Source organism: Nicotiana sylvestris, chromosome 8, assembly GCF_000393655.2.
Source record: "Nicotiana sylvestris chromosome 8, ASM39365v2, whole genome shotgun sequence".
In the NCBI taxonomy this organism is placed as follows: domain Eukaryota; kingdom Viridiplantae; phylum Streptophyta; class Magnoliopsida; order Solanales; family Solanaceae; genus Nicotiana; species Nicotiana sylvestris.
The window spans coordinates 187,640,821-187,653,654 of NC_091064.1; the positions used below are offsets into that span (position 1 = coordinate 187,640,821).

The 12,834-nt window shown below is 35.3% G+C and overlaps 1 protein-coding gene across 1 annotated transcript; it reads right to left on the reverse strand.

The window, feature by feature from the left end:
• Positions 1 to 3,134: 3,134 nt before the first annotated feature.
• LOC104241670 (deSI-like protein At4g17486) lies at positions 3,135 to 6,588 on the reverse strand. Its single transcript, XM_070155405.1, has 3 exons — positions 5,861 to 6,588; positions 4,689 to 4,976; positions 3,135 to 3,609 (listed from the first exon to the last, which is right to left on the reverse strand). Exons 1-3 carry the CDS (start codon positions 5,991 to 5,993, stop codon positions 3,359 to 3,361), a joined length of 672 nt encoding a protein of 223 aa, XP_070011506.1. The 5' UTR covers positions 5,994 to 6,588; the 3' UTR covers positions 3,135 to 3,358.
• Between the last annotated feature and the right edge of the window lie 6,246 nt (positions 6,589 to 12,834).

The window sequence follows — 12,834 nt, forward strand, 5'->3', positions numbered from 1 at the left end:
TTTGTTGCTACTGCTCCTTTTTTCATCTTATCTTGAGATTGAGAACAGTCTCTCTACCTTCTTAAGGTAGAAATAAAGTCTCCGTACACATTACCCTTACCAGATCCTACTTATAAAATTACACTGAGCTTATTGTAATTAGTATTTGTCGAGTTAGGAGGGAAAAAAAGTTGCACCCTGGAGTTGTAACGGTGGTTTGTTTTTGCTTTTTCATTTTTGGTTAAAGATCAAAAAGTTCAAATTAGTAATTGAAAAACAAAAATGTAAATAAATTTTACACGATTTGCTCATGATTAGTATGTATTGGTAACCTAAAAACAATACAAGCCACCTAATATAATCAATTCAACAACACCATTAGCACAAAAATTATTTCATATCATTAGTGAATACTATAACTCACATTATTCTTGGCAAGAATGTGCTTAACAGCTTGTTTGGATGGTTGTTACCCATTGTATTGTATCGTATTGTTACGTTAAATACGATGTTTGTTTTGATTGTTACTTAAATTTTATTGTATCGTATCGTTAAATTCGTCGTTATATAACGACGAAATGTGGCACTTTATGTAATAATCGATTTGGTGTGGTCGCGCCGTTACCTTGTCTTTTTCTCTCAATCTCACCCTTCATTATTATTAAATAATTTTATTTTATCATTATCCTACCTTTTTATATAATAATTTTACCATGTATCATAATTTTTTCTTTATAATATTGCAAGTTTATTCTTCATATTGCTGGTATGTGATATTATGATGAAACTATGGCAAACGACACAATTTATTCAAACATTGTATTTATCAAACGATACAGTATAATATAATACAGTACGATACGATACATTATGAAACGATACGTAACAACCATCCAAACAAGCTGTAAATATCTCTACTGTGGCTAGTGCTTTTGGAAATCGAAAGAAACATTCACAACAACGTGTCGAACAATAGTCGATAGTAGTAACTAGTACTCCCTCTGTTCCAGTTTATGTGAACCTATTTCCTTTTTGGTCCGTTCCAAAAAGAATGAACCCTTTCTAAATTTGGTAACAATTTAGCTTAAAGTTACAACTTTACCCTTAATGAGAAGCTTTTATAACCACACAAATACTCTGGGCCCCATTTGAACTTGTTTAGGATCACAAATTCTAAAAGTCTTTATTTTTTACTTAAACTCCGCGTCCAGTCAAATAGGTTCACATAAATTGGAACGGAGGGAGTAATAAACTTAGTGGGATGGGAAGCAATTGTCCTTTACTTGAAGCAATTGTGTGTACCTATTTATATTTCATGTTCAAACCCTTTATTTTTAATTTGCTCGTGGATATGCTATTCTAATCCAGACTAGCTAGGCTAACAAAATTGGGGTATTATTAATTTTAGCCCGCGCCAAAAACTATTTACATTTACTAGCTGAAAAAAATGTATAAATTTGTATAAGTTTTGAATATAACACACACACAATATATATATATATATATCCAACCAAATGTTGTTTTAGTTAAAAAACACGTGAGTACTTTACAAAAGGCAGGAATACCATTCAAACCCAGACGTCTGGATTTATTGGTCAATGGTCTTCACATGACAGAATTGATAGAGACAAACTAACTACCAATTCAAAGCAGCCCATACCAATGTTTTAATCGTCCGGGCGTGAGGCGAGGCGTTTTACTTCTGACGAGGCAAAGTGTAAGTCCTGATACATAGGGCGTGAGTCCTACGGATCTTTAAATTTTATTAATTTCAAGAATTTTAAGATAGTATAAAATAAAAAATAATTATAAAAATTACATTAAAATCACAAAATTATAACAACTAATATGTTTAAAATACTTATAAATTATAATTCGACTATGGATAATACGAAAAGTATGACATATATCATAATATGAAATTAGTTGCAACGTCGTTACAACTCAAAAATCAAAAGCAATGTATTCGAAACGAAATCTTATATATATCTCTTAACGGGTAATGAATCTTGAAAGAATTTCGATATTATAATTTGATATTTTTTACAAATACTCCTTTTATTTAATATGCTTTCTATTTGAAAGTGAAATTATATAAAAACATAATTCATAATTTAAATATGATTCTCTAACATCATTTATTTTTAAGTTTCAACAAGTCAATAAAGTAACACATAATTCAACATACTATACCATGATAACAAATTATTTGTAAATAGTTGCGTAAGCTAATACTGAACTATTAAATTAATAAGTATTGTATCTCATACACGTAGAAAAAAATATTTAGGAAAAAAATTATAAAAAATATTATGGACTATTATATAATAAACACATAACAAAAGTTAATAAATAAATACTTTTTAAATGAAAGATTTATTTAAAATTTACTATCATAGCAGTCTTAGTGGATAATGTGCAATAATTTTTATTTTAATTATGACATAAAATACTCTCAACTTAATGATTTATGATTAAGAAAAAAAGTAATTTTGAATAGTCAACGATTTATTAAGAAAATTTGAGGATTTACAAGGTTAGTTACACACAATTACATAAAGTTTTATGAGACGAGTCCAGTACGCTGGGCATTGGGCGTGTCCAGGGCGTAAGCTCCGACGGCCGAGGCGTAAGTCTCACGGAACTAAACCTCATACATAAGCCCAGAGGCGTTTTACAAGTGCTCCACCCCGGAACGAGTCGCAATTCTGCCTTTTAAAACAGAGGCTCATAGCATCCAATTGTAAATTAAATTTATTACAACACACCAGGCCCCGCCAAACCAATCCCAGCCTCTCTAACAAATAGAACTACAAGATTTCTATAATTAAATAAAAAAAAAGTGCACTTTCAAGTTTTAGGTACAAAAAATACTCCTTAATGATATTGAAAAGAGTAGTCTTGATTCTTGAAATTAGACCTGTTTTAGATGCAAGTGCCTTGCAAAATTACCTGTCCAACTTACTAAACTAATAAAACTAGTGGCTGAGCTGTAATCAAGTTAAAAGAATCATGTGCAGAACAAGGCAAAAGTACTAAATTATCAGCAACTTAGTCTAAAACTCATATAATAACTACTTTTGTCATGTGCTCATTCAACTAAAAACCACACTCTAGAACCACCTGGTCGACATTTACAAAAAGCTGATTACAAATTCCACCAAAAATAATAAATAAAAAAAAACGCTCTACAATTATCACAAAATCACCATACAATTTGTCTAATTTACAGATTCACAAATGCTGCACATATTTTTTCCAAGCAGCTTCCTTTTTTTAAGAACAATTTCAAGAAAAACAATCATAATCTTCTTTCTCACCCCTCGTGTCTAGTACTATGAAAGCCTATTGCGTCATGAAAGAAAGAAAAGCCATAACTCTAAAGCTTCAATATTGATGGTGACGTTGAACGAATCAAGGGCACGGCTGGAGGATGACGACTTCTGTGTCTACTACTCGACGATGCAGATCCTGAAGTACGAGAGGACAAGCTAGGTTGATTAGAAGAGGCTACGAACCTACTTGAATGGCTTCGTAGTTTTTTCTTCTCAATGCTCCTATCTTCTGCCCTAATGTGCCGGACCTTTGTCTCATTCAAACTGGCTGGTAGGACACAATTGCACAGAAAGCCTAGAATCGAGTCAAAAGCAACAAATTAATCCATCTACTAAAAAAATATGAATCTGGATATAAATACTGATAAATTATTCTCAAATGGCAAGCAAAGTATATGTGAGTTATGTCCAAAGTGCAACTCAACGTACCAATATTGGATTAGAATTTAGTTTTTGGCACCTTTGAGGTGCAGAAAACTTTACAAGTTGGTCACAGGCTGGCTCGAAAAATCATGTGAATTATCAAACCAGATCCATCATTTATGTTTCCACATATCCTAAGACTTTATTAATTAACTTGAACTATAAGGGACCACTAATTAAGACTCCAAGGACCACCATGTTAAAAAAACTAAGTATTGCAAGCAAGGTCCATACAGAAAAAATTGTCTTAGTTGTCCCATTCCCCATCTGTGGTTGGGTACAGGAAGGAGAAAATGATTGTTTCAATTTAAAATACTCAGCGAAGCTCAAGTTAATTTAGCCTTCAACCTTACCTAAAAAACAGAATAAAGAAAACAAAAGAGGAACATTAAAAAAATGGCTTCTCACCAAATGCTGAATTGTATATTGACATCATAATTGGACATGAGATAAGAAGCTCATTCGAGAAAGCTGATAGATGCTCCTACGAAAAAGTTACTGTGCTTACCTTCTTTCTTTTTTTTTTGATTTGCACCGGGTGTCCGAGTCTCTAAGAGCCCCGACTAATCCCGGGGTGCACAGGCCCTCGGCAAGGAGTTTCCCGCAAGTGCACCACGGTTAATTCAGGTTTTACCCAATCCGATTGCCCTCAGAAATTGTTTGCACCCGGTGGTTTTCGAACTTGAGACCTTGAAAGGGAACAAACCCCAAGGCTCTCGTCAATTGCCACCAGGCCAACCCCGAGGGTTACTGTGCTTACCTTCTTTTTCTAATGAAATAAAGAGTGCAACCATTTTTGAAGCAATTCAAACAATCATAGCATAAAACAATCAACAATATTTCAAAGGCAGACCGTGTGCTTTAAGTAACAGGGGCAGTGAGAAAATTAGACCCAAAGTAAAGAATGAGAGGGAAAACATGGAAGACAGAAGCATGAGGTAAAGCAATTACCAAGTCGTGCCAGTCGGTTCACCCATCGAGGAATTGGCTTCCCTGTTAACCGAACGCAGACGTCACTGCAAAAATGATTGCAGTTTTTTGTGATTAGATTGTAGGAGTGACCAGTATACTCCTCTGCCAGTTTCTCCATAAATGCCCGGACCTCTTTTGGCCCCAAGTCTGTTCTCCCTATAAGAATTGATTTTCTAAACGTAAAACCAGGGCATTGCTTTGGTTCCACTTCAAATATCCCAGTAGTCGGATGTTCATGAGCACCAAATGCATATTCGACTCCATGAACTACAAAAATGAGAAACAATTTCATTCACTGAAACAGTCTAGATTTTCCTAGACAACAATTTCAAATAATACAACATCTTCCACACTTCTTCTCTTAATCAAATTTTCATGATAATACATTAAAAGGAAGGCCGACAAATTTCAATATATTCCTATTTTTCTTCCAAAACCATCAAGTTCCAAGTCTCCGTGGTAGGTAGTAGGTATCTGTGGAACCAATCGAGGTGTGTGTAAGTTAGCCCGGACACCGTCAGAAAAAAGAAAGTAGTTCCAAGTCTCCATAGACCAAAAGAACCATATGCAGCATAGTTGTACAGCAATAAACTTTCTCTAGAGCTACATGTTGAAATGAGAAATCTGAACTAGTCTGATGTCACAACCCAGTGATGTAATGAAAATATAAGCAATCTCCAGCTAAGTATTTTCAGAAAATAAAAAGGACAAATGGTGGAATTTTCTACCTCAGGCTGACTCAGTAACTACAGCCTCAGCAGACATGGAATTTTTCAACTAATTCAAAAAAGAGCACCTACCCAAGTTATAGCAAAGGATTCATGTCATGGTAAAAGGAAGAAAACTTTAGGGTTTTACAATCATTTGAGATCCAAATGAAGAATCCAACAACCATGAAACTCAAATAAAAACCAAAACCAAAATGAAACTGAATAAAGAACCAACTTTTTGCATAAATTGTTGAAATTTTGCACATATAACCCCTAATTTCTGGAGAAAAAGAAACTCAAAATCAAACATAAGATGACAAAAAGAGCCAACTTTTGCATAAATTTTTTATATTTAACATAGAGATTCAAATTATTATTTCAAGCCCAGATAACAACTGAATCCAAAAGAGAAATGGACACAAGATCTGAAAGGGAACAAACCTTGAACACCAGAATGGTAAACACCAAGGCCAAGCCAATAAGCATAGCCATTAATGGGAGTGAGATCGTACACATTCAGGTAAACTGGAACTGCTCCAGTTTTCCTCTTCCGTCGCAGTATTTGACACAGCATCTTCTTTTCTATTCTCTCTTTCAAATCGTGAATCTTTCAATCAAACAATGAAAAGATGGAATTTTGCAATGGAAGTATGTGGCATAGGAAAATTCTCCTCGGAAAGCGATATTGTATACTTCCCTAAGATAATTATGGGAAATTCCAATTACAAAATTTCTGAATAATTTAATACCAAAACCGATACTTTTTTCAATATAATATGGAGCACAATTTTTTATACTAGAATTTATAGCTTTCTAGAGCAACAACAAATTCGCACGCGCATGAAAGAAAAAAAAAATAGATCAACCTAACAAGGTTTTGGAATTCAGTTCTCTGTTCATATATTTAATCACATTTTTTTTCCAAAGATTGAAATATTCCCCGGCGGGCGTGACTTGCAGCGACGCCGTTTGTTGACGACGGCCAAAATATAAAGGGACGTCGCTTCCTATCACCCGGCGAAAGTGTTAAAAGTGACCCTCAATCGTAACCTTAACGCATGTACTACGATTTTACAAGTACTTAAATGGCCTCCCAAAGTGGTAAGAATTATGGAACTGCCATTGTCAAACTCGAAAGTTGCTTTTGTAAAAGTTATGTCGGATGCCCCAGTTTCCAAATTTTGAATCGCCTGTTACTATGGGAAATAAAATAATTTTCCCTTTATTTTGAATTTAGCTCCAAATATTGCTATTATCATTAGTGAATTGGCTCAAATATGCTCCTCAACTATAGAAAAAATAAATAGATTTGCCTCCCATTTGAATTTTAATCCCAAATCTATCCTTATATCTAGTGATGGCAAGCGGTGTGTTGTGGTGAGGTTGCGGGGCAAATTCGTATAAACCCGCGAAGATGTCAACCCGTCCCGTCTCGCATAGCATTTTCACCTGCGTCCACCTGCCCTCACACAGACCCACGTCGCATAAATTTTTTTTCCATTTTGTTTGCTTATTTCCTTTTTATATTTTGGCTGGAATTCAATTTAATCAACCAAAAATTTGAAAGTTTTATTGCTTAATGGCTATTTGGATTTAGAATATATCTTTTTTCTCTATGCAAAAATGGTGTAATTACTGGAATGGGGAGATGGTAAATATTAGCTAAAATATATATATATATATATATATATTTTGGCTGGAATTCAATTTAATCAACCAAAAATTTGAAAGTTTTATTGCTTAATGGCTATTTGGATTTAGAATATATCTTTTTTCTCTATGCAAAAATGGTGTAATTACTGGAATGGGGAGATGGTAAATATTAGCTAAAATACGAATATATATATATATATATATATATATATATATATATATATATATATATATATATATATATATATCATACTTTACGTATACACCATATATTGGATGACAACGTTTCTGATAGAATAATGAAAATGAATTAGAATACTAGCCATATGTGTTTGAGGTTTTTTAGGTAAGTAGTTATTTTGTTTTGATATGCATTTAATTATTTTATCACCGACATAACGAATCTCCTTATTTTTAGCTTTTTATTCATAGCAATAATCTTGATTGTAGTATAAATAGAATAACTTATAAAACTTGAAGTTGCACAATTTGTAATATCTAAAGTAGTTGTAGTTTACATGACTAACTCTTATAGATCTTGTATTCATGAAAGTTTCTTGTAGCACCCCGAAAAAAAATTTCGAACTAGTTAAACGCTATTAAGAAAGTTGATGTATGCTAATTATATTATTTTGTGTACAGACGAGGACTATTAATATGATGGATTTTAATTTGGATATGATAATAAGTGTACGAGGCATATCATAAGTGATGTGGAGTCCAAGGAGAGCCCTAAGTCTAAGCCAAGTTGGAAATTACATGATAGACTAAAGTTCCAAATGAGTACGCACACGACCAAACTTTGGACGAACTTATCTATATGTATATAAAGAGTTATGTGATGTAACACATATAAAATGAAAGATCTTCGAGTTTAGTTTCTAATGCTCAAACTAGGGGTGTTCACGGTTCGGTTTGGTCGGTTTTTTATTAAAATCAAAATCAAACCAATTTAATCGGTTTTTAAAATTTTAAAACCAAAACCAAACCAAATTAAATACAAACCATCGGTTTGATTGTTGTTGGTTTGGTTCGGTTTTTCGGTTCTTAGTAAGCTAATGATAAGTCGATAATAGTAAAACAACGCTAGAAACAATCTGAAAATAATTTGCTAAATTTATGTTTTTTTATATATTTCTTTCAGAACTGAAAGTTTATTTACCTGTTTATAAGAAAAGAATGAACAAAAAACAAACTAAAAGTTTGCTTTCTCAAGCTTTAGCCATTGTTGCCTTGCAATTTGAATTTGCTTTCTTTACTCTTGTGGTGGTTTTTTTTTAAATCTTCTGTTATGCAAAAGTATGTGCGGAGGGTTAGAGAATTAGAGTCTCTTAATGAAAAGAAAATTGGTCGAGTCTTATTGTTTTGCGCTTTGGCAATCTTTTAAGATATAAAAGGATAAACCAAAATTCAAAATAACAATTAAAATGCATAAAATATTTAAAATTATTTACAAAAAGATATTATATTGTATAAAAATAATTATTAATTTTGTATATAATTAATCGGTTTGGTTCGGTTTATTTTTTCGATTTTTTAAAATAGAACCAAAACCAAACCAAATATTATCAATTTTTAAAATTGAAAACCAAAACCAATCCAAATCAAGAAAAATATCGGTTTGGTTCGATTTTTGGTTTGGATCGGTTTTCCGTCAAACCGTGAACACCCCTAGCTCAAACAGTTTGTCATTGGACATTCCTACAAGAAGTTATGACCAAATTATCAAAGGCTGGCAGAGGAGTTTGCGGATGCGAAGCATCCGGGCCGCATCCTAAAGAATGGATGGTAGTGAAGTGCTGTCATAGCATCCAAGGCCGCATCCGAAACCCAGAAATCTTGGCCTATAAATACCAAATTGGGAGAGAGAGAGAGTATTTTGAGTATCGGGGGTTAGGGTTCTTGAGGTGAAGGGGTGATTATAAGCTCAAATCAAGTCCAATCAACCAAGTAAGTTGTTAATGTTATTTTAGGTTGATTCTTACTCAATATACATGAGTTCTAATATCATTCTTGCATCCAAATGCTAGATTTCATCATCAAATCCTCAAGAAGATTTTTCAAGATTGAGCTACTAAGGTAATTTCAATGATTCAAACTAGTTTATTATGAGTCGTTAGAAGTATTTGAAGCATTTGTTACAAGTTTTAATGGTTGAAAGATTGGATTATAAAACTCTAGTTCATGGCATGAATAGTACTTTTGAGAAAATAAGAGAGAAGATGAATGGTAATCTTGACGATGAAATTTATGAATACAATAAACCTATGAAATTATTTGTTAGCAAAAGATGGAAGTGATCAACTAAGTAATCACCCGAATTGTATATTTTGCAAGTGTTGATTATGGAAGAGGATGAATAGTAATTTGGTGGCAATGGCCAATTGATGTAGTATTATTAACGACTTCGAATGGGTATTAAAATATAAGAATGAAGTTGAATGGTCTAACTTGTAAATCTATTTGTGTCATGACCCAATTTCTCCCTCCGTGAGTTGTTGTGACGGCACGTAGTCTCTACGACTAGGTAAGCCTAACACTTTGCGGAAATAAAATAAAAGCATGAACATTAACTACCAACAGTAACAAATATCTAATAAGCAACTGAATGCCACTCGGCATATACAATTATCACCTCTGAAATATAACAAACAATTCCCAAAACCCGAATTACCGTAAGTCACAAGCTACTAAGAAGTCTTAACTGTTCTATACATCATTTCTACAGAAAGAAGGAAAAATGAATATAAAGGGATAGAGGGGGACTTCGAAGATCTACGGGTGCGGGCAGATGTACCTTGAAGTCTCCAATAAGCAGCAACGACTGCAACTAGTGATGAGGCTGGTAAGATGAACCTGGATCTGCACACGGAAAATATGTGCAGGAAAGGGCATGAATACACCACAATGGTACCCAGTAAGTGTCAAGCCTAACCTCGGTCGAGTAGTGAGGAGATCAGGTCAGGGCCCTACTGGTATATATATAATAAAATTTAACAAAAAGAAATATCACAGTAAGAATAAATACTGAAATTTAATAAGAATATAAGCATAGAAGAACAATAGCTCAAAACACAAGGATTACAATAGGGGATATTCTAGGATACCGTCTCGTAGTCCCAAATGTAAATGTGCAGGGGGATATCCCGGAATACCGTTCCGTAATCCCAAAATAAATATGTAGTGTTGGGGAATCTCGCGGAATATCATTCCGTAGTCCAAAAGTAATATACAGTACAAGAGGTTCTCCTGGAATACCAATTCATAGTCCTAAAGTAAATATGCAGCTCAAACAATAGAATTACAACTACAACACGGAAATACTACCATTTAGACTAAGTACAAGTCAATGAAGAAGTAGGAAATGTCACTAAGCATGCTGCAAATAGTTCAGATAAGAAGTTAAGACACGTAGACATGTTGTCCTAAACTAAACATGATAATTACATATGCTAGTGTAGCTCAGTTAAAGGAAAACAGATATTTTACTTAATGAAAACGGAGTTTTTCAACAAATAGCCGTTGTATGCACTCGTCACCTCACGTACACGGCGCTCATATATCAAACAGTACCAAATCCTAAGGGGAGTTTCCCCCACACAAGGTTAGGAAAGCCACTTACCTCGAACCAAACTCAAATCAATCCATCACAATGCTCTTTCCATGAATATCCAACTCCGAATGACCCAAATCTAGCCAAAATCAATTACATAACATAAATATAGCTACAAGAAACTAATCTAGCTAATGAAATCAAAGCTAAGATAAGAAATTTGAAAATCATCCAAAAGTCCTCTACGGGCCCACGTCTCGGAATCGGGTACAGTCACCAATTATGAACACACATTCACTCACGAGATCACTCGTACCAAAATTACTCCAATCTGATACCAAAATCTCTATCAAAATCCAAAAATTCGGCCTAAGAACTTTTTCCAATTTTTCACCCTAAATTCGAAATTAAATGATGAAATCAAGCATACATTAGTGGGATATAACCATAAAGGAGTTAGGAATCATTACTCAATAACTTTCTCTGAAAATCTCTCGGAATTTCGCCTTCTACCGAGCTCTCAATCCAATTTTGTGATATGAACTCAAAACCCTCGTTTTTGAACTTTAAATTCTGCCCAGGTACGCCCTTCTTCGCGAAAGCGGTCAAAGCCTCACGTTCGCGAAGCACAAGCTGCTCCAGTCCAAAAAATATACTCATCGCGAACATGATGCACCAGTCGCAAACGCGAAGTTCAACTAGCCTAACCCTTCACGAATGCGAGACACTCATCGCGAACGCGTAGGCTATTATGCCTGGAACCCATCTGACCATTGACTCTACGTGAACGCGAGGTCCTTATCGTGAACGCGTAGCCTTAATGCTCCATACCTTCACGAACGCGGGATCAACGTCGCGAACACGAAGAGAAAACTCAGCTGGCCTACACGAACGCGAGGCTCCTCTCGCGAACGCGATGAAGGAAATCTCTGCAACCAAAAACTAGAAAATCTGCTACTTCTCTAAGTCCAAAAGTGATCCGTTGAGCATTCGAAACACACCCGAGCCCCCCGGGACCTCAACCAAACATACAAACCAATCCTAAAACACCATAAGAACTTAATCGAGCCCTCAAATCACATCAAACAACGATAAAACACAAATCATCCTCCAATCCAAACTTAATGAACTTGAAACTTCCAAATTCGACAACCGATGCCGAAACCAACCAAACCACGTCTGATTGACCCCAATTTTTGTACACAAGTCATATTCAACACTAAGGACCTACTTCAACTTTCGGAATCGAATCCGACCCTAATATCAAAAATTCCACTACTGGTTCAAATCTCCAAAAATTTGACTTTCGCTATTTCAAGCCTAAATGAGCTAAGGACCTCCAAAACACAATCTGGACACGCCCCTAAGCCCAAAATCACCCAACGGAGCTAACAAAATTGATTGAATCCCATTCTGGAGTCATCTTCACACAGTTCCGACTACGATTCAAATTCTAAGAATTAAGCCTCCGTTTTGGGACTAAGTGTCCCAAAACACTCCAAAAACCAAAATGAAACCTCCCAGCAAGTCACAATAGCAGAAATAGATATGGGGGAAGCAGTTAATAGGGGATCGGGGCTCTAACTCTCAAAATGACCGGTTGGGTCATTATATCCACCCTCTTAAAATAATCGTTCGTCCTCAAATGAGCATAGAGACATACCTGAAGTGGTGAAAAGATGAGGACAATGGCTGTGCATGTACTGCTCGGTCTCCCAAGTTGCCTCCTCGACCGGCTGACCCCGCCACTGAACCTTTACTAATGCAATGTTCCTTGACCTCAGCTTTCGAACCTACCTATCCAAAATAGCCACTAGCTCCTCAATATAGGATAGATTCTTGTCCAACTGGACTGAGCTGAAATCCAACACATGAGAGGGATTGTCGTGATACCTCCGGAGCATCAAAACATGAAATACCGGATGAACTCTTGCTAGGCTAGGAGTTAAGGCAAGCTCATAAGCAACCTCCCCAACTCACCGCAACACCTCAAAGAGATCAATAAACCTTGGGCTCAGTTTTCCCCTTTTTCCGAACCACATAATGCCCTTCATAGGCGAAACCCAGAGTAAGACCCGCTCTCTAACCATAAATGTAATATCGCAAACCTTCCGGTCCGCATAACTCTTCTGTCTAGACTGGCTGTGCGAAGTCTGTCCTGAATCACCTTAACCTTCTCCAAGGCATCTGATAACTAGGGATTTTGCTA